At 40.7% G+C, this 24190-nt stretch overlaps 1 protein-coding gene across 6 annotated transcripts in view; it reads right to left on the bottom strand.

Moving 5' to 3' along the window:
* si:dkey-237h12.3 (teneurin-3) overlaps window positions 1–20872 on the bottom strand; it is a 134815-nt gene extending 113943 nt beyond the window's left edge. For all 6 annotated transcript variants that reach the window (XM_051420400.1, XM_051420401.1, XM_051420403.1 and 3 more), the window contains exons 1-3: window positions 20240–20872; window positions 7777–8265; window positions 5248–5523 (exon numbers count right to left, since the gene is read on the bottom strand). In XM_051420400.1, coding sequence (XP_051276360.1) covers window positions 5248–5523; window positions 7777–8047 — 547 coding nt within the window. In that variant the 5' untranslated portion in view covers window positions 8048–8265; window positions 20240–20872. The remainder of the gene's footprint in view (window positions 1–5247; window positions 5524–7776; window positions 8266–20239) is intronic.
* Between the last annotated feature and the right edge of the window lie 3318 nt (window positions 20873–24190).

Below are 24190 nucleotides of genomic sequence, written 5' to 3'. Positions count from 1 at the left end.
CGCACGTGCGTGTGTGTATGTATGTGAGACAGAAGAGAGGGAGAGGTGCAGAGCAAGAGAACATGAATACATGCACACAGAGAAGCATGTTAAGAGGGTGTCTGATACGCTTTCATACTCCCACCCAAAAAGCCTTTGGTGCTTGCTGTGCTACAGCACACTTTGCTGTGACTCCTCTACTGATTTAATTAACCTTTTACTGGCACTGCTCACACAATGAATCTGTGAGCTACACTCAACTGTAAAATGTGTACGACTGAAATGTAGACCTGTGACTTGGACAAACTGAAATTATTTTCTGACACAACCCCTTGTAAACAGTCCCACACATGAGCATTGCAGTAAAGGGACTACTACATCCACACCAGCCGTTCTCCATGAAAACATCAAAAGGGACAAAGGGAGGATTTTTTTCCCCCTCAAAGATTACTTTGGACAGAAGGTGCAGGCCAGAGCAAGTGATGCTTCTTTAACAAAGGATGACAGGCATTGCAGTGGAAGTCCCCTCTCTCCTAACCAGGGGTCAGCAGACGTCAAGCCCCTCCACTGAATGATAAACCCTGTGTGTGACGGTTTATACAGCCGCGGAGAGCTGTCACGAGGTACTGCAGTGCTGTAGCTGCAGTACCTAACAAGTCTGTGCAAGCTTTTTCACACCCTATTAGGAATACAACTCAACTGGGCCATGCTATGTTTCTGTTTCGTGCAGTCATTCATGTTTTATGAGGGGTATAATATTGATTCTAAAGCCAGCGCTGTCAACATTAGGGAAGGGAAAAAAAACAGCTTTCTCCATAGCTGCGTTCACTTTTACATCCTAAGAATATATATGAATATAATATACTGTATATCACAACAACACTTGAACTTAAAGTATAATAATTTAATATTCAAACATAAAAAATACATTGCGGTTAAGTGCTGTAGCAGCCTGGTAACTGCAGAATGGCGACCCCCGTTGACAGCTTCTACGCCACAGTTGACTTTGTTTAGGAAGTGATTTGAAAATGGAGCATCTTCAGTGTTTTCTACCAGAACCGGCAGGACAGCACCGCCAAAGATGAGATTACACGTATTTTGAGACTTTAAATCTGAAATTTAAGGCATTTTAAATTATAATGCGTTGAAAAATTGCATTCCATCTATTACAGAGTACATAAAAATCCAATTTTACAAGAAGAGCAAGAGTGCATGGTTAGTCCAATTATCTATTTTCAATTTTCCAAGACATTTAAACAAATTCCTCACCGACTGCCTGCCTGCGTGGGGCTGAAAAAACACGAGGGACGTCTAGTGACCCACATTCTAACCCATGCAAATCCACTGTTTGTATAATTTCTTAATCTACAATTTCCAGCGCAAATATTGCTTTAGTAAAGAGCGAGGTCACCTTATGGAACCAATTCCGTGTCTAGGTATTTCCATCTGTAATTAGTGTCTGAAAAGCAGGTCCATTGTATTTTTTGCTCCTATGTGCATTTCTCTCATCCTTCAGTCATTACCAGTACAGCAGCATTTTATAATGCATTTAATAGATTTTCTCAGTTGAATTCGCTAAATTATAAGGTTCCAAACGATAAAAAAAAAAACAATTTCAGAAAACTAACTGCGGCAGCAGTGATTATATTACTCCATATAAAATTAATTTCATATAATGCAGATGTAATTAATTTATTACACAGTTATTTTATTATAATGTTGCTGTGGGAATGGGGCTTTAGTTTGGTAACTTTTTTTTCTTCTCATTTTCAGTAGTTAACGTGCTCTTAATATTATGACTCAGAAAAACTTAGAGTTAACCTCCATTTTATCTCACCTCATCTGCTAAGTGCAAACATTTCTTTTTTATCCACTTTTTATCCATAAGTGCCAGTTATAGCTGAGTTACACTCCCAACAGACGTGAAGTCTAGCACTATACAGCTGGTACATGTCACTGTACTAATATAACATGAGACAGTAGGTGAGCATATATATGGACACGTATGTGGGGGTGTTTTTTTGTTTGTTTATTTCTGTATGAGGAGAAAAAACAAGTTTCTTTTTCAGTACATTTACAAGAATAGCACTGTGAGCACGGAGACTTTAAAAAGTAAAATTATTTACAGAGTTACAGAAAAAAAAACATGAATTGTTTATCAGATTTTTGCTTTTCTATAAAATAAATAAACAATATATAAATATCTTCTAAGGGCTTTAGAAATGAAGGCTCTGTTTGGTTTATTTGGTCAAAGCAGGCTATGGTGTGTACTGCTCATGTTGGAGATACTAATACTAGTAAACAGGATGGTTTTAACTATTGAGTTATGCAAGGACTGCTTAGGATTCACATGGCCATTGTTACAACTAGAAAACCAATAAAACGGATGCTTTAATCAATCGATTTTGTTTTCAAGTGATTCTGTCAGTGGCAGGGGATTATGTTAAGTGTAAAATCAATGAAAGCTGCTAAACAGATTTCTTCTTCCCCCTTTTCCATAAAAAAAATCCAACAACTTCATGTTGCATCATAAATAATCTGTTATGACTGGTGTAAACAGTTGAAATATTATGGGTCTATATAATGCAATTAGGAGCTTGGCTTAAAAAATAAATAAATAAATAAATAATATATATATATATATATAAAAATTAGAATCAGGGCTACAACATTTCAGCCTTTATTGTTATTTCACAGCATTTCTCTACATGCAGATGAAATTTCTTCTCTGCATTTGATCCATCCTATATATTAGCAGCAGTGGAATTATAACAAGTAAAAATATAGATATGAAACAGTTTTAGTTAAAAATCACTGACACTTAATTGATAGCTCTTTCACTGAATGGATCCTTTTTATTCCAGAGAAATTGAAAAATATACTTCAGTTAACGTCATCGGTGCTGAAATGCAAATGCATCACTTCAGAGAACAACCACTCTTACTCTGTCTCGTGGCTGCACTCAGTGGATCATTTAAAGCTGCAGATGGGCAAGATGACCACTCTGGTTTTCATCTTTAAAAAAGGGTGGACCTCTTTCCCTTGGATCAAGGAGGTTAACATTTGCAGATGCCGTGCTCTGTGAATATGCTGAGGCTTTGGTACTTGTCTGTGTCGAACACTCTGTAGAACAGAGCAAATTAGAATGAAATATTGAGTTCATTTATGAATAAGTGGGGCTGAACGGCCCCTTGTCGGAGCTTCTGCATGCATATTCAGTTGATGGAAACCTTTAGATGGGTCATTTCTCTTAGCTGCTTCATTAAATAGTGAAAGTCAAAAGTGCAATGCCTCCTGACAAAAAAAAAAAAAAAAACGACTAAGATCTACAGAGGTGGAACAGTGGCAAGGTTTTTCTTTCTTTGCTCTGGCTCAAAATCTAGATGATGAAAAAGCACTTTAGCTCCAAAAATAGTTTAACCAAAAAAAATTGATGGAATTTTAAATTACAACACGACTCACATTGTTCTTCCTACAGAACATCTCAGCATATTAACAATGGGAAGAACAGAAAAACATACATATAAATTAATGAATTCTTTAACATTAAAAAGCATGGCACCTGGGATAAAGATATAACAGCTATTATTTATTTTCCCTATAATCAACCTAATTGAGACAATAGTGAGCTAGATAAAGTCTCAGTGGGACGTTGTGCTAACTAGAGCCAATCAGCAGCAGCTTCTTGAGACGTTTCCAAAAGAAACTCCAGAGGAGGTATGCCAAAGGGGCCTAGTGTGGTGTGTGTGTGTGTGTGTGTGTGTGTGTGTGTGTGTGTGTGTGTGTGTGTGTGTGTGTGTGTGTGTGTTTGCTCATGCAGTTGAATCGGCGGCAGGCAGGTGCAATCGAAGCTCAATATTGAAGCTCGACTCTGCATTGTCTAACAGGACGAAGCAATGACTGGTGGTATGCTTTCGTGCTCGGCATGTACAGCAACAAATATGACTGCAGTCGAGAGCTAAGGAGGTGAGGGTTATGTTTGCCGGCACCTCTGTGGTTAGTCTGAGCTTTTAGTGACTCATAAATGTATACAGTGTATTGGGCCAAAGCAAAGGCCAGACACTGGAACAAATACATAGGGTTGAATTCTGATGGCATTTTGAAAAGGTAAAAGACTTACTCAGCCCCCCCCCCCCCCCAAGAGACAAGCTCACTATGATGAATACCGCCATTAAGAAAATGACTTGTCTCAAATGTCAGACTGTAGCCAATGTTTTCAGAATAAAAATTGATAGCACATGAACACAAGACACTTTCCGTTTTCACCCTCTCCTTAATGTTCTTGCCAGGAAAGTGTAATCAACCCTAATTATTTTAACTGCCTGCCACTCTTTGAGATCATCGGTTTCTTAAAATAATAATTAGAGCTTTACATTGAATGTGTTGTAATGGTGACGGCTCACACTATGATGATGATGAATGATGTGCTATGTCAGGAGCACTTAACATCAGGGGAGAAATTTTAAAGATTTACACTAAAACATGCAAAGCTGAGAGGATAAATGCAATGATGGGGGAGAGATATAAAGCGAAGGCTGAAAGAAAATTTAAAAAAAAAGGAGAATACTGTTGATAACCAGCACTAAATGCAGATTTAAAGTGTATTACGAGAGATATAAAGGAGTTTCCAAACTGCAAACTAATCTTTTAGGAAGTAATGATAACAAAACCAGCCAGATTATATAAAAAAAAAAAAAAAACTGTGTACAACTTATATGCACTGCCTCCGTTTGACGCAACAAAGATTTGCCCTCTTCAAACAGAGAACCTCAGTACTCCGTCTCAGGTTTCCAGCATGAACAAATTTGCACTTCAAACCATTGTACCCATTTAATCAGTCATTGTGCATGCCCAGTCAACCACTGCAGAATTTCTAAGCAAAATCTCTGACTGAGGCACACAAAGCTATCTTTGATTTTACGCTAGCCCATGGGGAAACTTTATCAAACTCCTCTGCTTCCCGTGGAGAAGAACCAGGTGACTAGCAACTGCTCAATCGGAGGGCCAAATTCTTTTCCGCATGCGGCGAGGAATCACGCCTTTGATCCAAAGAAAAGCAGCTGCAAAATGCTTCTCCAGATACCAGCCCCACCAATCGCGCCTCCACTTCCCTCCACCAATCAGCTCCCTGTCTCCAGCGCCAACCATAATCCAACCTACCACTGCTGCTTTCTCTACACAGGGGACCTTTGAAAGGCAATGAAAGCATGAGCCGCAAACAAATATGCTATTTTAAAGATAAAAAAATGCAAAGTGCACCCTACTCACCCATCTCGTTGTCCGATTTATTGTCCATTTCTGTGTCAGTGAGGGTGAGTGCCGAGTTAGAGCGACTGGAGAGGCATGAATTCTGCCCAGACTTTGCCCCCGTTCCCCAAAGAGTCATGGTACGTTCCGGTGATACAGGTTCATGGTTTTCTGTAGCGACGGGTCCTCTGGAGTAGCTGCTGAGTGGGTGGGAGAGGCCCGTCTCAGGGCAGACTGCCAAGCCCCTGCGAGCCGGTGGCTCACATATCCCAAGTTGCCTCAGCGAAAATGTCTGCCCTGTGAATGACAGAAGTTGTAAAGTTAACAAACCAAGCAACAACGCGGGTTAATGGCCAAGAGCAGGGCTACTTAAAAAAACACTTAACCTAAGAGCAGGGTGGCGGGGGAGGGGGTGATTGTTAAATTAAAGCCTTAACAACATCCTCCCAAGCTACTTAACACTCATCAACTTATCAAGATGCTCTACAGATTTTTCTTTCACTTAAATCACACTGCAGCTCATACTTTTTTTTTATAATAAAGAGATTTTCAAGAAGACTTCCTTTGATTAGACATTTAAACACAAAACAAATCACCTAAAATCAAGCTTGTGTTCATCTACACATATAAAAAATTTAAGAAGAATGCTATTTTTCCATTTATTATTTATTGTTTTGAGAAATTGTTTCAGACAGTCTTTTTCACAATAAATCATTACCATAAATTTGTTGTCTGTTCATTTTAAATTACTTAAGACTCTGGGGCACTGAAAATAAAATAATAGCCTGCCATGCCTTTAGAGACACAGCAGCATCTAAGTAAAATAAATATTTATTTTTAAATAGACACAGACACACACATATTGCCAATAAATGAAAATAACTCATCTTGGCCTCATTAGGTTGCAGCCACAGAACTAACAAGGAAATATTCTTAATGTTTCACTTGCTGCATATCTGTTTTTAATAAACCTATATCCAGTCATACACATTATATTTTTTGTCATCTGATCAGTATGACACTGACAGCCAATGTAAAAAATATATATATGTGATTGATCCAAGACTTCCTTTTCTGTATTGCAATTTAAATGTATTTTAGATATGAATGGCATCAGGTAAGCTCGTCTAAAAGCAAATTTATTTACTATTCATTCACTTACATAGTAGAAATCATTGGTACTGCAATGGTATGAATCACTAATGATTTTTAAAATTTCAAGGTCACATGTGTCAACGTTGTGAATACACACAAAAAATAAAATCTACACAATTTAGAAGAAGTTTGTGCTGATCTGTGGATATTTAAAAATGACTATATGTCAAATATGAGGTCACAAAGTGAAACTGATTTGAAATGTATTTTGTGTTGTTGGAAATGGTGAAAAAAAAAACCCTCTTAAAGTACCATATTTGAAAATGATAATGCTTCAAAAGAGTTAAAATGCTACAGGATATAGATTTAACATTAAAGTCCATACCATTTAAAAGGGTCATTGGATTAATTGATGTTCATACACCATCTCACACACACACACACACACACACACACACACACACACACACACACACACACACACCGAGCAGATGTATCTATCGACACTCATCTACACAAAATATGTCCTCTTCACACCACCATATGAATAATATTAAATCTGACATTTACTGTGATGATGTAAGAAACAGTCGTTAACATTAAATGCCTGAATTTTAAAAAGAAATAAAGAAAAACAGCATTCTTCCCACAACTTCATCATAATCCCATTATTTCTAAAATGGGCACCAATTAGCACCAAGAAAATGTAAGGCAGTAATGGATAGATTTTCTAATTGCAATTTTATGAGCCAAAGGAGTGCCATAAAATAGAATAAACTGCTCAAACTTTTTAATTACAGAAATCAGAGCAGTTTCTAACAGCCAATTAAAGGAGAGGGTTATTTACTGAGCATTTTTCCTTATTATTTTAACATAGTCCAGCAGGGTATGAACATTTTATAAGGTCATAGTGGCCCATTATATTACAACCAGTGTGAGTTTTCTCTAAAAGTTTGGAAAAATAAAAAAGCTGCGCCTTTGTTCGACATTATTTAATTGTGTTTACCACTGTCTAGCATCCCAGCATCCTACTGCTATTTCTTGTCAAACTTGCACAGATTAAGTGGAGGATAAAACTGTAAAATGGTAGAACTTAGTAAACACAACAAACAACAAAATATTCTGCATCCATGTTCATTTAATAACCCTTCACAATGTTGAACATCAGCAAATGAACATGGATATAAGGATTTTGTTGTTTGTCATATTTACGTGTCATCTTCTTCTGAATTGGAGAGGCAAAACTTCCTAAATTAATCCTGAAGACATTTTCAAATAGAAATCATCATTTTTTGTAGCTGTGGTCATCACACTGATAATGTGGGCTTTACAGTGAAACATAATTGTCTTCCTCTCATCCATGGCCACACCACTTAGCTCATATTATAAAGATGCAGCTGCCATTATTGAAGATCATACAGTGCAAAGCTCAAGTAAACATTCATTCTTTCTAACCTGGCCTGCTGTACTCTGCACTTTCCTTGTGGACCATCTCCTTGACTCGGCCTCCAAACAGCATTCGTGAAGGGTCATGGTCAAAGGCCTGGAGCGTTTCGCTGGAGCTGTAGGATTTCTGAGTGGGTACGCGGCAGGCTCCCTCCTCCCGGTCAGCCGAAGAGGCTGTGTAACGGCGCTCCCGATCCTTGTCTCTCTCGCAGTATCTCTCTCGGTCTCTCTGGCTCTTGGACAGCGAGCAGAAAGGCCGCTGCTCCCTCACCCGTTCCATGCTTCCTGCATGCTGGGTATCCAACTCCCTCCCCTTCACCACAACGCTCTCCTGAGACGCTTGCTACTGGATTATTTCACTCTTTTCTCCCCCCTCCTCTTCCTCCTCTGGTTGTGATTCTCGTCTTGTACCGATTTCCCCTTTGAAAACTCTCCTCCCCCGCTTCTGAACCTCTGCCGGTCACTTCTTCAGTCCATTCAGTCTTCCGCCCATTCTACCTGGAGAAAGAGAGACAGAGACAGAGCTCAGATAACACTAATCCATTTCATCTACTTCATCTTCAAAAGCACACACTCATCCCCTTCTCACTGCCCCACCCCCTCTTCCCCACCCCTGAAACCTCACCTGTGAATTCTTGCCATACATGAGTGCCCCTCTTTAAAAACAAAACACCGCCTCACCCAACCTGCTTTAGCGTTCAAAATCAGGTTAATTTTCGTTGATTCATGAAAAGTTGTCCAAGCTAAAGCAGTTTTACTAAAACAAGTGGTCGTTTCACACAAAAATAGGTTTTTTTTGCAAGAAATCTTGAGCTTTTCGATTTTCCCATGACGAAAGTCCGAAATTAATATCTGCCAAGTGGAAGATGCTGGTTAAATGACAGATGAATCAATAAGTCACGCATCACGGTGGCCAGCGACTTTCTGACACGATCATACCATGCTTTAATTTTTAATTTAAACTGTAACTCATACAGAATTATACATTTGACCCATGATATGCATGTTAGCTAAGTGTCAGATTCTACACATAGAGCAGCAAGGATGGCAAGAGAGAGGACAGATAAATACAAATGCATACCAACTGTACATCTTCTTTTGTTTACCAGCCTGTGACATAGTGAAAAAACACCATTCCTCTCTTGCCTCCACTAACTTCATTTGTGGCGATCAAAAAATATATTTTGAATATAATCTACAACAATGTGTTTTAAAAGAAACAGTGTCTTTGTTACTCTGGATAATCCACACAATAGGCAGGCAGGGACTATTTTTCAGTCAAAAGTAGTTCCAATGAAATCTATTCAGAATGAGATTTTGGGCAAACTGAGTCTTGAAATTTTACCTCTTGCAGAACACGAATGATGCAAGTTTATTATAAAAAAAATAGATTGAATAAGTTAAAAGACATATTTCTATGAAGAAAAAAAACCCACACCTAAACTGTGTATGTTTGTAATTTATCAGCTTGTAAAAGTTGAGGAAAAAAAATTCAATGTCTGTTCACCCAAATCATGAAAAAAAAACAGAATTACTGATTACTGTGTGTCTGAAAGCAATGAAAAAGCAATGGGAATTCAATGCCACACACTGCCCATGACCCAGCTATGCATCCCAACCACTCTGCACGCACTGACTGTGTGCATTGCATAAGACAAAAACATAATTTGGCTCTGATAAAATCTTTAACTTGTTGAAAATTCAAAGAAGACACTCTCACAGGTGGAGACAGTGCTCTAAAATGTGGACAAGGGGGATGTGAATGTAACTAATCCGCAAAAAAACCCTTGAGTGGAATGTGGATGGGAGCCCCGGTGTGTCAGAAGTGTTTATTACCAGCCATTTTCCACTGCCTCCTGACACACACTCACACACACACACACGCCGCACACACCACACTTTCATTTCTCTCTTGGCTGAGCTGTAAGACTAGAGTATCAGACTCCTTCTTTCCCCAAATGAGATCCACTTCGTTTCACATCAAGCATCAAAAACCTTCCAATGAAGCCAGGATAGCGCACTGTCGCGCTGCAAGAAAGCGCCGGCCCCGGGGAGACTTCCCAAAAACTGAAGCAGTCGCGGGTGGAGTACAGGATGCAGGGATAATGAAAATTGTGAGCTGTTCTAGGCCTCTTCAACTCATTTTTTCCTCCCCTTCTCTCTGAGTTGCTGGATATCATTCTGTTCCCCCGATGGGCTGAGATGCAATCAGTGACACACACTCTTCTAACCCTGACACTCAACTCTCAACACCACCACACACAACCACACACACACACACCCACACACCCACCCACACACACACACACACACACACACACACTTGTTTTATGATGCCACAGGACATCTCACTCACATCTCATCACTTTCAGGAAATTGTGCACACCCGTCCAGATTGGCAGATTAATGTACAGGATGAGTGCAAGCAGACACGCCCAGAAGCCTCCCTGATTACGATACCCCCTCTTCTTTATGGACTTGTAAAGGAGATTCGCTGTCTGAGAAACAGCTAATGCTACAAGTCCTACCCACTGAGCCGTAAGCCCCCCCGCTTTAGGAGGAATTAGATTTGTGTCCTAATCAGCTATAAGCCCTTGAGTGACCAGGTCCGTCCCCATGTAAACATTTTCTGCTTTACTCCAAGGAGATGAAGATGCCATCTTTTTCACAGCTCATCAAAGTGTCCTGCTTGTGCACAGGCTCTGCACATGGGGACACTATCAGGACACAAGAGAGACATTCATGGTAGTTTAAATTATGTACAAAAGGTCATAGAGGCTCTTGGGGGGGATTCTATTGTGTTTCTGCAGGCTTTAAGTTTCAAAGGTTTTAAGTACAGTAGGAACTAGACTAGTTTAAGCAGAGGAATAAAAGCCAGTCTGTCTTTCCTTGGTTATGCAGAATCGGCCTGTAGTTACCCCACTGGGAGTACACACTAATGCACACCAATCTGTAAAAAGGAACAGAAGCAGAGAAAAGTCTAAGTTATACAAAGATGTGTCTGATTAAGTTTGAGGAGAAATTTTTGTAGGTAAAAATCATTAATTCTTTAGTAAATCCATGTTCCTTTTTTTTTCACTTTTCCAGTATCACTCACTGCTACATTCCCTGTACCTTTGATCACGCAGTTGAATAAGGGCAGTCAGTCACCCATGACCGCTCAGTGGAACAGTCGACACTGCAAAATTAGTGTCACACAGAGATCCTCTGGCGAGCCAGTGAGGCACGAAAGAAGACAGTTCATGATCTACGCAGCGCAGCTCCACACACGTCCCAACGACTCCCATGCCAGTTGACTACAGTCCCCCTGACACCTGGTACTGTCCTACACCTCTGCACTTTCTTCGCAGCATAAACCATAAACCATCTGTATAATATGGTGTGAAGAAATGTGTCCAAGTCAATTGGCTCTTCAGGGCAGTTGGAAAGGTTTTAAGGATCGAAGTGAGATTTACTTGTTTCATGTCTGACATACACTTATTCATCAAAGATGAGAGCGGGTGTGTTTTATGCTTCCAGCTTGGGATTTGGACGGGACGACCAAAGAGGAGAGCAACATTTTTAAGATGTCTTGGAACCAATAAGTTGTTTTATACAAAATTAATTAAACAAGGAAATAACATACAGTATTCATCAAAAGCACAAATGGGAAAGGGTATTTTTGATGCTTCAAGCAAGGATGGGTGACAAGGAGAGTAAGTTTCTAAGCAGTGCTGAATCAATTAGTCAGCTGATTAGCCCTGAAACAAATGATTGATTACTGAATTGACAGATGATGAATCCTCAACAACAGAGTAAATGTCAAAGTCATTCATTAAGGACAAAGTCCCTTTATTCTTCGGTTCTAGCTTGTTCAGTGTGAGGATTTGCGGCTTTCAAATTTTTGATAGAATATCTTTGGATTTTTGACTGCTTGTTGAACAAAACAAGCAATTTACCGATGTCACCTTGGGATATGGAAACTTGTGATTGGTGGTTTTTTTTTTTTTTACTGTTTTCAGACATGACAAACAATTACTCCCAAAATAGTTACAGAATGAAAAAATACCTGCAGTCCTACAATCGAACAGCCCAATATCAGAAAACTAAATCAGAAATAATTTAAAGACTTAAATCTCAACAATTAAGGTAATTTTAAATACTTATACTTATTACATAAACAACAATCAAAAGCAAAACATATCTTTAGGTATTATTTAGTAAGAGCTTAACACTCAAAAACTAATTTAATCAGCTCTGTGGGTGTGGTTGGATCAGATTTAATCAACAGTAACCAAGAACCCACCAACTCTCATCAGATTTAGATTCAAACGTTGCTAAATCCTGATTGGTGCATGGAAGTAAAAAAACAGAAATCTCTTATGTAACAAAAGTGTTTATCTGGAAACCATTATCATAGTAAGAACTTGATAAAAAATAATACATTTGCACGGCCTATAAAGTCCTTTATCGAGCAAACATTCGCTGGTTCCGCTTCTCAAATGGGAGTATTTACTTTATTATGAACTGAACACTTGATTTTGGACTGCTGGTTGGAGAACTAGGGGAAAATGTAATGGGTTCTTTTTATTAAAGTCTGACATTTAACTTAACCGTTTTTTGTTTTTTTTTAAATCAACAATTAAAATAATCGTTACCCATTCATAAGAAACTGGTAAACTGATAAAGATTTCTATGAAAAACTAACTTAATAAACAAATACACTGGCTTAACCCGAGTTGGTACATACTCCTCTTCAGCACACAAAGCATTTTTGCAAAACTAGAGTGGCCACCGCTGACCAGAATGCTGAAATGGCAACTCTCCACTAAGCCTTTGTTCGGTAATTATATTTCCGCGGGGGCTGCTGTACAAGTCAGCTCAGATCTCCCTGTCGGTGACCTCTGTAAATAACGGTAATAAAGAGCGCACTTGTCGTTGCCGGTGTGTCCCTCCAAGACAATCCACCTGTCACCAAGTGGCCTGCCCCCCCCCCCCCCGTCTTGTTATTGGCCATTTGCCAGAGCACAGATCAGACGGCGTTCAGCCATGGGGAGTGGTGAGAGTGGTAGATGGAGCTGGTGAAGATCAGGGCCGGCTCCCTTTAACACAGCCAGCACCTCCAACAATAGCCGTCTCTGACAGCTTTGCATAATTCATCTTGTCGAGTCTCTCTCCCTTTCCTCCTTGACGCTCCTCTCTCCCTCTCCTCTTTCAGTTTCTCTTCAGTTCTTCTTCTTCCCTTTTTTTTTTTTTTTCCCTGTGCCTCCCGGCGCTTGGAGAAGGGGAGAGGGAGAACCGGGGCAGTGTTCCATCAGATGCTGCCTGTTTCCCCCTGACACCAGTGATTTTGGAGACACAGAAGTGTTTGTCTGCAGCACGTTGCCCAGACCCTGTGAATTCTGGATGCCATCTGAACCAGATTGTGTTCGTTCTTTATTGAGGCTCAGTGCCTAAATCCCTCGCTGCAACATGAAGTGTGGAACTATTACCTAAAAATACACGACAACCAGAGTCAAGACAATGAATTTTTGATTAACTGATCTTTCTATCCTAGTTTTTAGGGAATCTGATCCAACACTGCCAAGTTGTTTAATTGAGCTGTATGGCCTTGTAACATGTATAGAATCATTTTTTTGTTTGAACTTTTTTGGTAGATTACTATAATTTGAGATGTCTTCAAATATATCGTGTATTGTCATTGACCATAAAAGAGAATGTCAAGTAAAGAGATAAAAATATACAATGAGGGAAAGGGCGAAAAAACGCTAACAAAATTATGACAGCATTTACCAGCAATTAAATTTCAGTGGCAGCTATATCCTTAGCACACTTTGTGACGGATGAGCTTACTACACTCAGTGAGACTCTCAGGAAAGATGATGAAATCCTGCTCCATCCTAAGTCTCTTGTCTCAGTGTATGATGCAGAATATTCACAAGTAGAGTAAAGTGATGCAAATCTCTGATACAGTCAGTTCAGATTATTCCACGCATATGGAGCTTGAAGCTTCATCCCTCATAGTTTCAGCACATTTAGGAGACAAACAAAGATACTGTGACTATGAAAAACAAATCACCTAAAAGCTGAGCTGAACTCAGTGTTTTGTTTTGTTTTTACTTTTCTTGTCTGTCACTGGTAAATCATAGCGGTCAACGTCTAATCCTAACCATTTTATTGTTCCCCTTTATGTCTGTGTGAATTAAATAATAAAAAAAGGCATCTGCCAGCGCCAGGATACAACATAATAAGCTGAGCAGGGATGTTTACAAATCCCCCAAATAACCCTTCACCAGTGACAGTATGAGTTATATATTCATTGAATCTTTAGTGGAAAAACCGCAAGCACGGCCAAATTCATTTTTTAAAATGTAATTGCTAGGTGTGGACAATCGGAATATAAAAAAGCAGGGCTTTATAATGTTTCTTCTGCAGTATCTTCCTCCATCTCAAATGGTAATAGCAGGTTATTCAGTGCATTCATACATACGGGCTCTAGCGTTTATCCGTATCCAAGGATACTAGTATTGAACCCAGCTCTTAACAAAATAGGCGCTCCTTTCCATATCACACACCCAATTACACCAGACGGTCTTAATTCAATGGGCCACAGTTTGCTATTTTCTCAAATTGGTATCACAGCAGTGTTATTTCACACGGGGGATCCGAGGAAGTAATAATGTTCATGTACATACGCTTAATTGAGATTCTTGCAAGATGGTGTCAACAATTGTCATCTAATGCCTACTCATAATGAATTGACTCCATGGTGTGCAAAAATAAAATCAACTCCGCAGACCTGTGGCAATTTACAGACAAATCTATGATCGACCCATTGTTATGGAAATAAATTAAATTGCGGCGATACCGTAGCCGCATTGTAATGAATCTACAGAGCAATCACGCCACGAAGCGTGATTGAAAGAATCAAATTCACCTCATATCTATCCACAACATATCTAGTAAACAAAACCAACGGTTCTAAAAAAAACTGAAATTATTATTTCAGGTATCTTATTTATTTGGATCAACAGCGGGGCCTTTTTAATTACAAATTCACAATCAAATATCGGTCTTGCTTGATGGTCTAATCTGGACATCTGGAGACTTTATTGTAGAAGTACTGTACCCAGTCAACAGAGCTCTCAGAGTGGCTAAAAATCATTACTCAAACTATATTTGAAATGCTGGGAGCATACAAACCTAGCTACCAGATAAAAATTCAAACACAAGAGAGATATTCGAAAGTGCTGACATTTGGTGTCATTCAAATGCATCTCACATGACGGTACAACAAACCAACCGTCCCTGTTTTAGCATGTGCAGAGGGAGATGCAATATACACAGCAATCATATAATAGTGGCAGACAACTGAAGACTATGAGGGAAAGCTTCAGTACTGCAATGGGAATGCAACGCTCCAGTGCTGCTGTGGCTGCTGGAAAATATCAAATCCGACCAAATAGAGACTCTGACCTGCTGCTGAAGTTGAACATCCACGTAACTCTTACACAAGAAATCAAAATACTCACTAAAAATATACGAAATTACAAGAAATACAAACTGTGTGCGAATAACGAATACAATTTTTGCACTTTACAGAGAATAATATATTGAGTGTGTCTTCTCTTTAGGCATATGGTGCCACATAACAAACACTATACATAAAGAAACTGGAGGGTTTTATTCTCTAGTTGTCAGCATTTTAAGGAGTATGTAGGTCATGATGGCACACTATCAGAATACTGAGAGACTGCAAGCCTTATTAAAGAAACATCAATCTAAAAATTCACCAACATTGCACTGGTTTCTCTCCTTCCAGGGGTGAAACTTGGAGTCTGTCCTGTAGCGATTGGCTCAGACCAACTTCTGAATGCAAACCGCTCTCCACTGGAAGTCAAAGATTGCTGACCTTTATACCATTAGACTGACTCCGAGGCGCCAGTTTTACACTCTTCAATGGTCTGATATTCAGTATTTTCCTTCTTCTTCACCCTGCTGACAATAACAAGACAGAAGTGTTGCTGCCCAGCTTCCCCATATGAACCAGCACCTCTGCCTTGTCCCCAATATCACTCGTTGTCACCCGCCAGACCTGCGGCTTTCAGCATCGCAGAGGTCGCGTCAAAATAATTATTGAGGCCGTCAAGCAGCTCCATCGACAAGCATAGCTGACGCCCAACGTCCCACTGGGCTGTCCAGGGGCCACAAAAGACTAGACATGAGGCTTTTGGCAGGTTGAAGCTATTCTGAGAAACCTGCTTCAAGGCTGATATCGCTTTGTGCAATTATAGCAAAAACAGCGGAAAAAATCCGTCCCAAGAATTTTGGCAAGGTAATGCACCAAGAAGGCCAGAAAAACTGCTTTGAACCTGTCAAAAACAAAATGACTTCTCATCAATATTTTAATGCGAACCGAGCTACACGTAATCATGAGTTATAAGGCAAATGTGTTCCTGTGTAGTTGAGACAGAAGGTTTTTGCTCTGTAATGTCCTTTAAATATGTAACGTTTCTTGACTTTGAATATAATGTCTGTATTTCACAAACCCTGAACCCTGGAACTGTGCAGGTATTCACCCAGGGCAATTTTCACAAGCAGAGAGCACAATGCATTTCTATTTTGTTCTCCCTATGACAGAACTAAGCGCATTTCTGTTTGGCTCTCCCTGCCAGGCTCAGCCCGGTGCACACAGAGAGAGTTGCACTGCTACAAAGTCAGGCCCACTCCTCAATCTTGCCACTTGGTCTTGACCCAGAAAGTCCACGAGAGCATGCTGAGCCATAAATGTTAATCTGTAGGTTGCAACAGTGTGAAGCGGTGCTGCTCCCAGAGCTGGACCAGCAGGACAGCGTCCTGTGGCTAATCGCAGGTGGCTTTCATCTCAGCCTGCTTTGGCCAGAGAGCAGCAGCAGTAAATGTTCGAAACAAAACCAAGAGAGGTCATGCTTTAGATCTTTGCCTTTCTTGATTCGAGCAACCCATACACAGCTATAGCAGGGCTTACACATCAAAAACAAATACCAGCTTGGCTGTTTTGTCCGTGAACACCTACACACAGTGCATCGCCGCCAACGCACTTGCACGTATGTTCAAAATGAGATGCAGGAATCAATTTCTGTTATGCACATTAACACATTAGGTCAGGAAGTGATTCTGTAATAGCCATGAGGCAGGTACAGCAGCTGCAACTTGGAGGAAAGCGCCGCTCCCCTTTCCAATCAAAATGCAATGGCAGGTTTCACATTATACTGAGCAGATATTCAAGATGGAAAATACTATAAACCCAAATCCATCTTTAGATTCATAGAAAACTCCATTTATATTCTTAGCTGCAACTCAAGCTTGTTGAGGCACCCGTATTTTAATTTAATAAAAGATGTTTATGAGTTAGGAAAAACAATGTATTACACAAAGCGATTTCAAAACACACCATTGTGCGTTCACAGACAGCATTAAAGCACACGCAGTCCTAAAACTGCTCGCATCCATACCATCCAGGTTTTTTTTTTCATGGTGTTTTTTTTTTTTTTTTTCCTCGTGCTGCATACAATGTAGTTAAGGACCACAGTGGTAATGCATCAAGTGCTGTCACTAAATATCCCTACTCTAAGCACATTTCAAGAGCATGCAATCCCCTCCCCTCAAATCCTAGGGTGACTTTCAGCAATAATTTGGCAACTTGCAGGAAAAACATTTTTTCTTTCCTTTTTTTGTCAGGATAAACTTTGCCTCAAGTATCACACCACTGTGCCAAACCCAAATAATCCTCTGACTTAAGGTCATTAAAGGAAAATATGCAAGCCTGTCCAGTAGTTGTGGTTTCGTCATCCCGAGGCCTGGTTTCTTTACACTTCTATAGTACTTTAAGATACTAGATGCATCATGGCATGCTTTACTTTCACGCCAACTATTTATCATGATGTCTGGCTATTCTCGTGAGAGGAATGGGAAAATGTACTGAGAGAGAAAACAGGTGAAAGAGAGTGCAGCAGACAATAGCCAGGCACGCTGTGTGTTAATAGTTACAGATTAGAGGGCAGCAATTATGTAAAGTAAATATGACATGGAACCGATCCGTCGAGCCCAGGGAACTGTGGGTAGTTTGTCAGGCTGCATTAACCTTCACATGTTTGCTCTGATGTGTTGAAACAGGCGACTCTGCCATGCTGTTTGCTATATCAAATGTTATAATTCATAAGGTCATCTTCTGAGGCACTATCGGCATCAACAAGTAATAAGAGATATTAAAAGGTGCAGGAATGTGCATCGACTCTCCCTCCATATCGCTCAGATCTTAGAGGAGTAATTTTTACAGAGGGAGAGAAGTCATCTTGATTGCCCCTTAACAATCTATAAAACTGTTTAGGGCCAGTATTCAAGCCGGCATTATCCCTAAAGGAGGCAGTTCTCATCACACAGAATATTAAATTCTCCACAGGAATAATGAAAGGGGAAATTACTTAAGGACAGGAACATGGAGTGGCAGTGTTGTGTACACAGTTCTTCTAATATTCCTGAATTAATTAGATGATTTTAAGCTCCAAGCGTAGTAAAAGCCACCCCGAGAATTTCCTGCTCTCGGCTGCATCAGAAATTGTAGTCACCTGCTTTGATTAGTGGGATTAAAGGGCAATGAAGTTTGAAGCTGAGGCATTAGGCTAAAGCCTCAATAAGGGGTCACAGCAGCAAGCTTAAACGTCTCTGTTCTAGATGTGCAATCATCTGCTACATTATGGCACAGTGTATACCAGAGAGTGGCTTAGTGCTTTTCACAGTAGAGCTGTGCAAAATGTGTTGATGGCCTTAAGGTTCTAGGTGTGCTTCTGAAAAAGTGTAAACCCACTTCATTTATCAGGATTGTGTGGCACCAGAACATTGGTTCCATAGATTGTGACGGGAATCTATTAAGGAAAGTCAGTTTAAATTATTGTCAGTGACTTGAAAAAGGATAATACAAGCTGTTCTCATGTTCTGGTGCCCTGCTACATGTTCAATATTACCCAATAAATGTCACTGTAATGCCTTTACAGGCTGGCACAAGGAAGACAGACCGTTTCTCTGGTAGTTTGGAGCCGGTTTTTGTTCTTATGTGGCCGACAACACAGCCAAAGGCTGGCTTCAGCTGGCATAAGTCACTGCTAAGGCCTGAAGTGTTGAATTTCTGTTTCATATTCCTCTTTGTCAAAGGAAGAATATGAAACAGAAAATGGCCTCAACTGCTGCAGTTCCTCAACAGCACTCCGGACAATAGCCATAAATCAATTTAGCTGGACAGATATACTTGTCCTTCTGGGCTATCATGTGGACTCAGATGCGTGTGTTTGCGGATGCGTACAGGCTGATCCATGGCACAGTGAAATCAGATCAACATTTCTCTCTGGCTCATGCCAAGCACTGAAAGTCACCATGTTATATAGCTGAGACACAATAAGGGGAGGAAATTAACCCAGCTGATGTCCAAACCATTTTATTTGATTAACAGCACTTCCTAAAGCTCCTCATATTTTACTACTACTAAAACACAAAATCAAATTACAAATGAAACATTGCATATCCATCTACTGGCAGTCAGGCAACGGCGCCTCCCTCCTAATGCAGAAAACGCAACCCAAAAGTTGTGACTTCCGCAAGTGTATGTCTGAACTGGGAGGCTTTGAATCCCTGTACCAAACACAACCATCCTGGGGGTCTCTTTCAAATTCACTGAAAGGGTCCGATGAAATGTCTCCACCTCCTGCACTCGAGGCTGAAACCACAGATTTGCTACAGTTTAGCAAGAATGTGTGCAAGCTCGTCGACACTTGAATTATTAGTGGATTGAGCGGGTTATCTCTGCAGGTGATTTATACCCCAGTGAGGCTTTCAGGCTTTTTATATAACATTTTATGTGCAGATAAATTCACTTATTGGCGCACAGCCATCCCACTGTGTCAGCTCCTGGTCAGATGTCTTGAGGACACTGGGGTGAGAGGTGATGGAGACTGGGTGGAAAATGATGTTCTTATTGTCACTGAGAGAATAAATGACTTCAGTGTAACCTGCAGAAAGCAGCAAAACACTCTATTAACTGTCTCCTCCTGTGTTATTTTTAAGGAGCCATCTAAAAAGATGGGAGACCAAGAGAATCTTTGAAAGCACAAAATTAGGTGACTGCATCTTTTTGAATGTTGAACTTCGGGTCATGGTGCATTTCCCTAAAAATTGGACCTGCTTAGAAACACTTGTACTCATCAAAGCAGTAATCCCGCTAAAAATCCACAGGGTATGGATTAAAGTATGATCTAATTCATCTGATCGAGATAGTGATAGGAAAGGCGGGTTGTTAGCCCGGCAGGTTTTGGCTCCACATCTTGAGATGGGCACTCGCGATATTGCGTACAGAGCAAACTAGACATCACTATTGAACAATTCGGCCGTTTATTTCAATCACACGGATGGTGTTTCCTTTATAGAGCCGAAGAAGAGAATAATACAGTGACAGCACACTGACCTGCATGAAGCTTCAGCGAGCCTGTCCGAGGCAGAGGCACATAAACTTCCAGCGGTGCGCTTTACTCCAAACTTACAGGCAGCGGCGTGCGTAGTGCGCGTCGCGGCGCCTTTCCCCTCTCTCTACACGCGGGTGCAACGTCGCACAGTGGAAATTGTTCTACAGACACCTCTTTGAAATCCCCACAGGAAAAACCTCTTGACTCGGTCTTCGATGCCGAGCGAGCGCGACTCGGCTCTGGAGCAGACTTGTGCCGAGGACGTTGTGCTGCGTTGTGATGTGTCTCGGCTGCCAGCTCCGTGTGAAACGTGTCTGTGTGGCTGTCCACAGTCCTCCCCGTGGCTCTGCACAGCCAGTACTTCCAACAATGCAGTTGTCCCCCTTTTTTTAGGAGGTAACACAGTTCGGGTTCCTGTCGCCCAGCAGCAGTGCAGGATGTTTTTTTGTTTTTTTGTTTGGAAAAAAAAAGAAAACTCAGTCGTTGAGGAGGATGCGGAGGCTCACCAGCCGCTCAGCTGCTCTTTTGTCCGATGTGCGCTTGTCAGCTGATAAACTGCGCATCCCGTCGCTTGGCTCGGCGTCGCATCTGCTCTGCCTATCAGCACCGGGGTGGCGGCGCCGGCCGTGAATAAAAAGGAGGGTCAACTATGACCTCCAGCCGGTGAGCAACATGCAGCTGCACGTGTTACACAGTTAGTTCCTTTTTATTATTGCAGAAAATATTTACCTTAATGGACCCCTAATAAACTTAAACTACATCCGTTTGATTCCTAAGTTCTAGCTTGCAGTCCATTATGGGCTAGAAGAATATCTCCGTAAATGAAATATGTAACAGTAGGTGGATTTACTTTGAGCTTCAGCCTGTTTTTCCCTCAGCCTGACTCTCCTCTTTTGTGTTGAGAAGCTGTTCATTAAGCTTACCTATGGTCGCGGCGCGCTGCCATATAATTGCAAATCTGAAATTTCTCACCTCCAGTCTGACAAAAGGAATGAAAAAAAAAAAAAAAAAAGGCAAAGGCGGACTGATTTAAATGTTATTTCTCGCAGAAGACTAGCAGCTAAGGGTTATTCAAGCTGTTAATTAAACTGTTAGATAAACAAGAAGGCCTAAACGACTCGGTGTTCAAATTAATATGTTGCTTCTAGACTGGCTGTCGAACAAAAAAAGCTTGATTCAAATTGTTCTGCTCCAGCCACCATCTGTAGCTGGGTTTGATCAATTGCAGCAGGGATGTGCAATAAGTATGCACAGCTTTGAGTTCTATCAACCCAAACCTTTGAGGAAATGTTACTCAAATGCATATCCATGTCTCTCACATTAACATACAATAGAATATGATCTTGCTTTGAGGGGCTTGACAGACCTTTAGTTGCTGGTTTCATAGACAGAATTGAAGTTCTTCAGTATTTTGTAAGTGTGAAAACTTCATCTTGATGAGCTCCAGTTACAGAGATAGGTGCACTTGCCTTCCGGCCATTTTCCGTGCCCGGTCTTAAACCAAAACTACATTTACTTTGAATTAGCTTTGTGATTGAAGAAAACATGTGAGACCCTATCTCATAGGCTTCAAATGATAGCATTTAGTGGATAGGGCGAGGAAAGCAGAGTTTCATTAATTACAAAAGCAACAGCCCACTAATCCCACTAGAAAGGAATTTTGAGGCAAAGTCGTTTTGGTTCTGAGGGAGAGAGAAGAGAGAAAGATTAACAATACCAGTGGTAGATCACAGACCTTCAAGCTATGGTCTGCAGGGCCCATTGCTCAATAGGGGGCCAACTATTGCAGCTCTGACTGGGCAATTTTTTTTTAAATCCCCTTCCTGAATTTACCCCACGTCCGACCACATGCGGTGATGAAGTTATCACTGAGGACAGCTTTTCTCCAAGCAAAATCAGCCCTGGCCTTCGATGCTTGATTCTTCTATTATACCCGGAGCACATCAAAAACTTGCCTTCATCAAATGGCATTATCTGCATGAAAGGCAACTCCCCAACAATCTATCTCCAACTCTGCCATTCAATCTTCAGTCAAGGGCATGCAAAAAAGAAAAGAAGGGAAAGAAAGAAAGGACATAAAAAAGGAGAGGAATTTTTTATAAGTAAGGGCCACTGAAGCCAGTACCCCCCCTGCTTCCACTCGTCCCTTTTTCCTCTGCTTCAAGTCAAACTACTTTTTTCACTCTTCTGTAATATTCTTGGGGGCTTTTCAGAGAGACTGTACGTGGTAGTTAGTTACTAAGCAACATAGGCTATCCACATGAAGGTTCTTTTAAGTTTGCTACACCAGAGGGTTAATGATAGATTAACAGTCCTTCACTTTCCTGAACCAAAGCAAATAGCTCATTCTGTTTCATAAAAATGCTCTCTTACTACATCCCATCTTTAGTTTCCATACTTGATACAGACTCCTTCTTTTGTGAGACCTTCAGCAAGGCTTTAGTTTCTCCCAGCTTCACTCGTTGCGCGTGGCCACGCAGTCAACTGTGCCCTCTATTGGAGGCCAGTCACTTTCAACATCCAAATTCAAAGACTTAAGCATGGTGGGATGAGTGTGCATATAGAGTAACAGTGCTTTGCATGATGAAGAGAGCACTGAAGGAATGTGAAACTAGAACTTGAATAATGATGGAGATAAGAGTGCAACAAGAAAAGAGCTTTATATCAAACAAATAGCCCACAGACGTGTTATAGATTGATGACAGAGTTTCTGAACAGAATACAGTTTTATCAGCACCAACACGCAGCACTTGATTCCTGCATCCTGTAGTGCAGTGCCTTTTTTAAGACTCGTAGATTAAAGTCAGGAACAAATGCAGAAACATACTACCCTATTATTTGCTGCACTTGCTTCCCAGGCTACCTACGGTTTGCATGGGAGTGTGCCTGAATACACCAAACATGAACCAGAAACATCACCATTAAAGCCCAAGTGCATAGCATACATTAAAGAATAAAAGCCCATATCTCTCTTCAGCTCCGTATGTTTTACACATGTTCAGAATCAGCAGAGAAAACAGATGGGCCACACCACAGGGACAGTGAGACCAGTGGACATTGTAAAAAAGCAGCATTGACAAATTATGCATACACTCCCTTACTCTTCCTGTGTATGCAGGAATTTGTCCCCAAGGGGTCAGACAGCGAGTGTGATATGTTCAAAACTGTGTCTGGTCTTGTATGATGTATGTTAAAAAGCATGAGCAACAATAGATGCACACTCTGTATATGTGCAGTGCATTATATTCACACTGAAAAGGCTATTGCCTTTTGTTAGTCTGGTATTGTGTTAGGCAAACTAAACGGACATGTATAAAGGGATTGGACAGTACTTCCCTTTTCATGTGGAAATGAATCCCTTCCAAAGGGGACAAAACTACTTTCACCCTTGGTTATACAGTGAGGATTTTAGGGAAGCACCTTTTTTCCCTTACATCTGAGGGAAAGGAGAAAGGGGGGGGGGGAAGCTGATATTTAATGCCCGAAAAGAAAGTTTATGTCAGGCAACATCAAGAATTTCTAAAAGTAAGAATATTTCAGTACAAAAAAAGGAGGTGTTGGCTTTTGCAAATGAGTCTCAGATTTATTCAGAGGGCCAAAATCTTTCACAGTCGCCTACAGTAGAGGAGGACGGAGATGGATGCCTCTCTGCCAAGCTTTCAAATCTCAGAGGACACTTTGAAACGAGGTGGGAGGGCCTTGGTTTTCTTCTGAGGCCATTCTTTACACATTTCTATTGATTGTAGTGGGTCGCTATAGCACCACTAAGTTGAAAGAGGGAACTGGAAAACCTGAGAAACCAGACAGCTAGAAAACAATTTACAGGCCAATGAAAGGTGATTAGAGCATTCCTGCATTATCTGAATCATTTGGGATTACCTTTAACATACATTTCCTGTACATGTCATCCCAAATTACAAGCTCTTTTTTTATACTTGATCAAAACCTCTGAC

Source organism: Dicentrarchus labrax, unplaced genomic scaffold (genome assembly GCF_905237075.1).
Source record: "Dicentrarchus labrax unplaced genomic scaffold, dlabrax2021, whole genome shotgun sequence".
NCBI classification, from domain to species: Eukaryota; Metazoa; Chordata; class Actinopteri; family Moronidae; genus Dicentrarchus; species Dicentrarchus labrax.
This window is presented reverse-complemented; position numbering and strand designations above follow the sequence as displayed.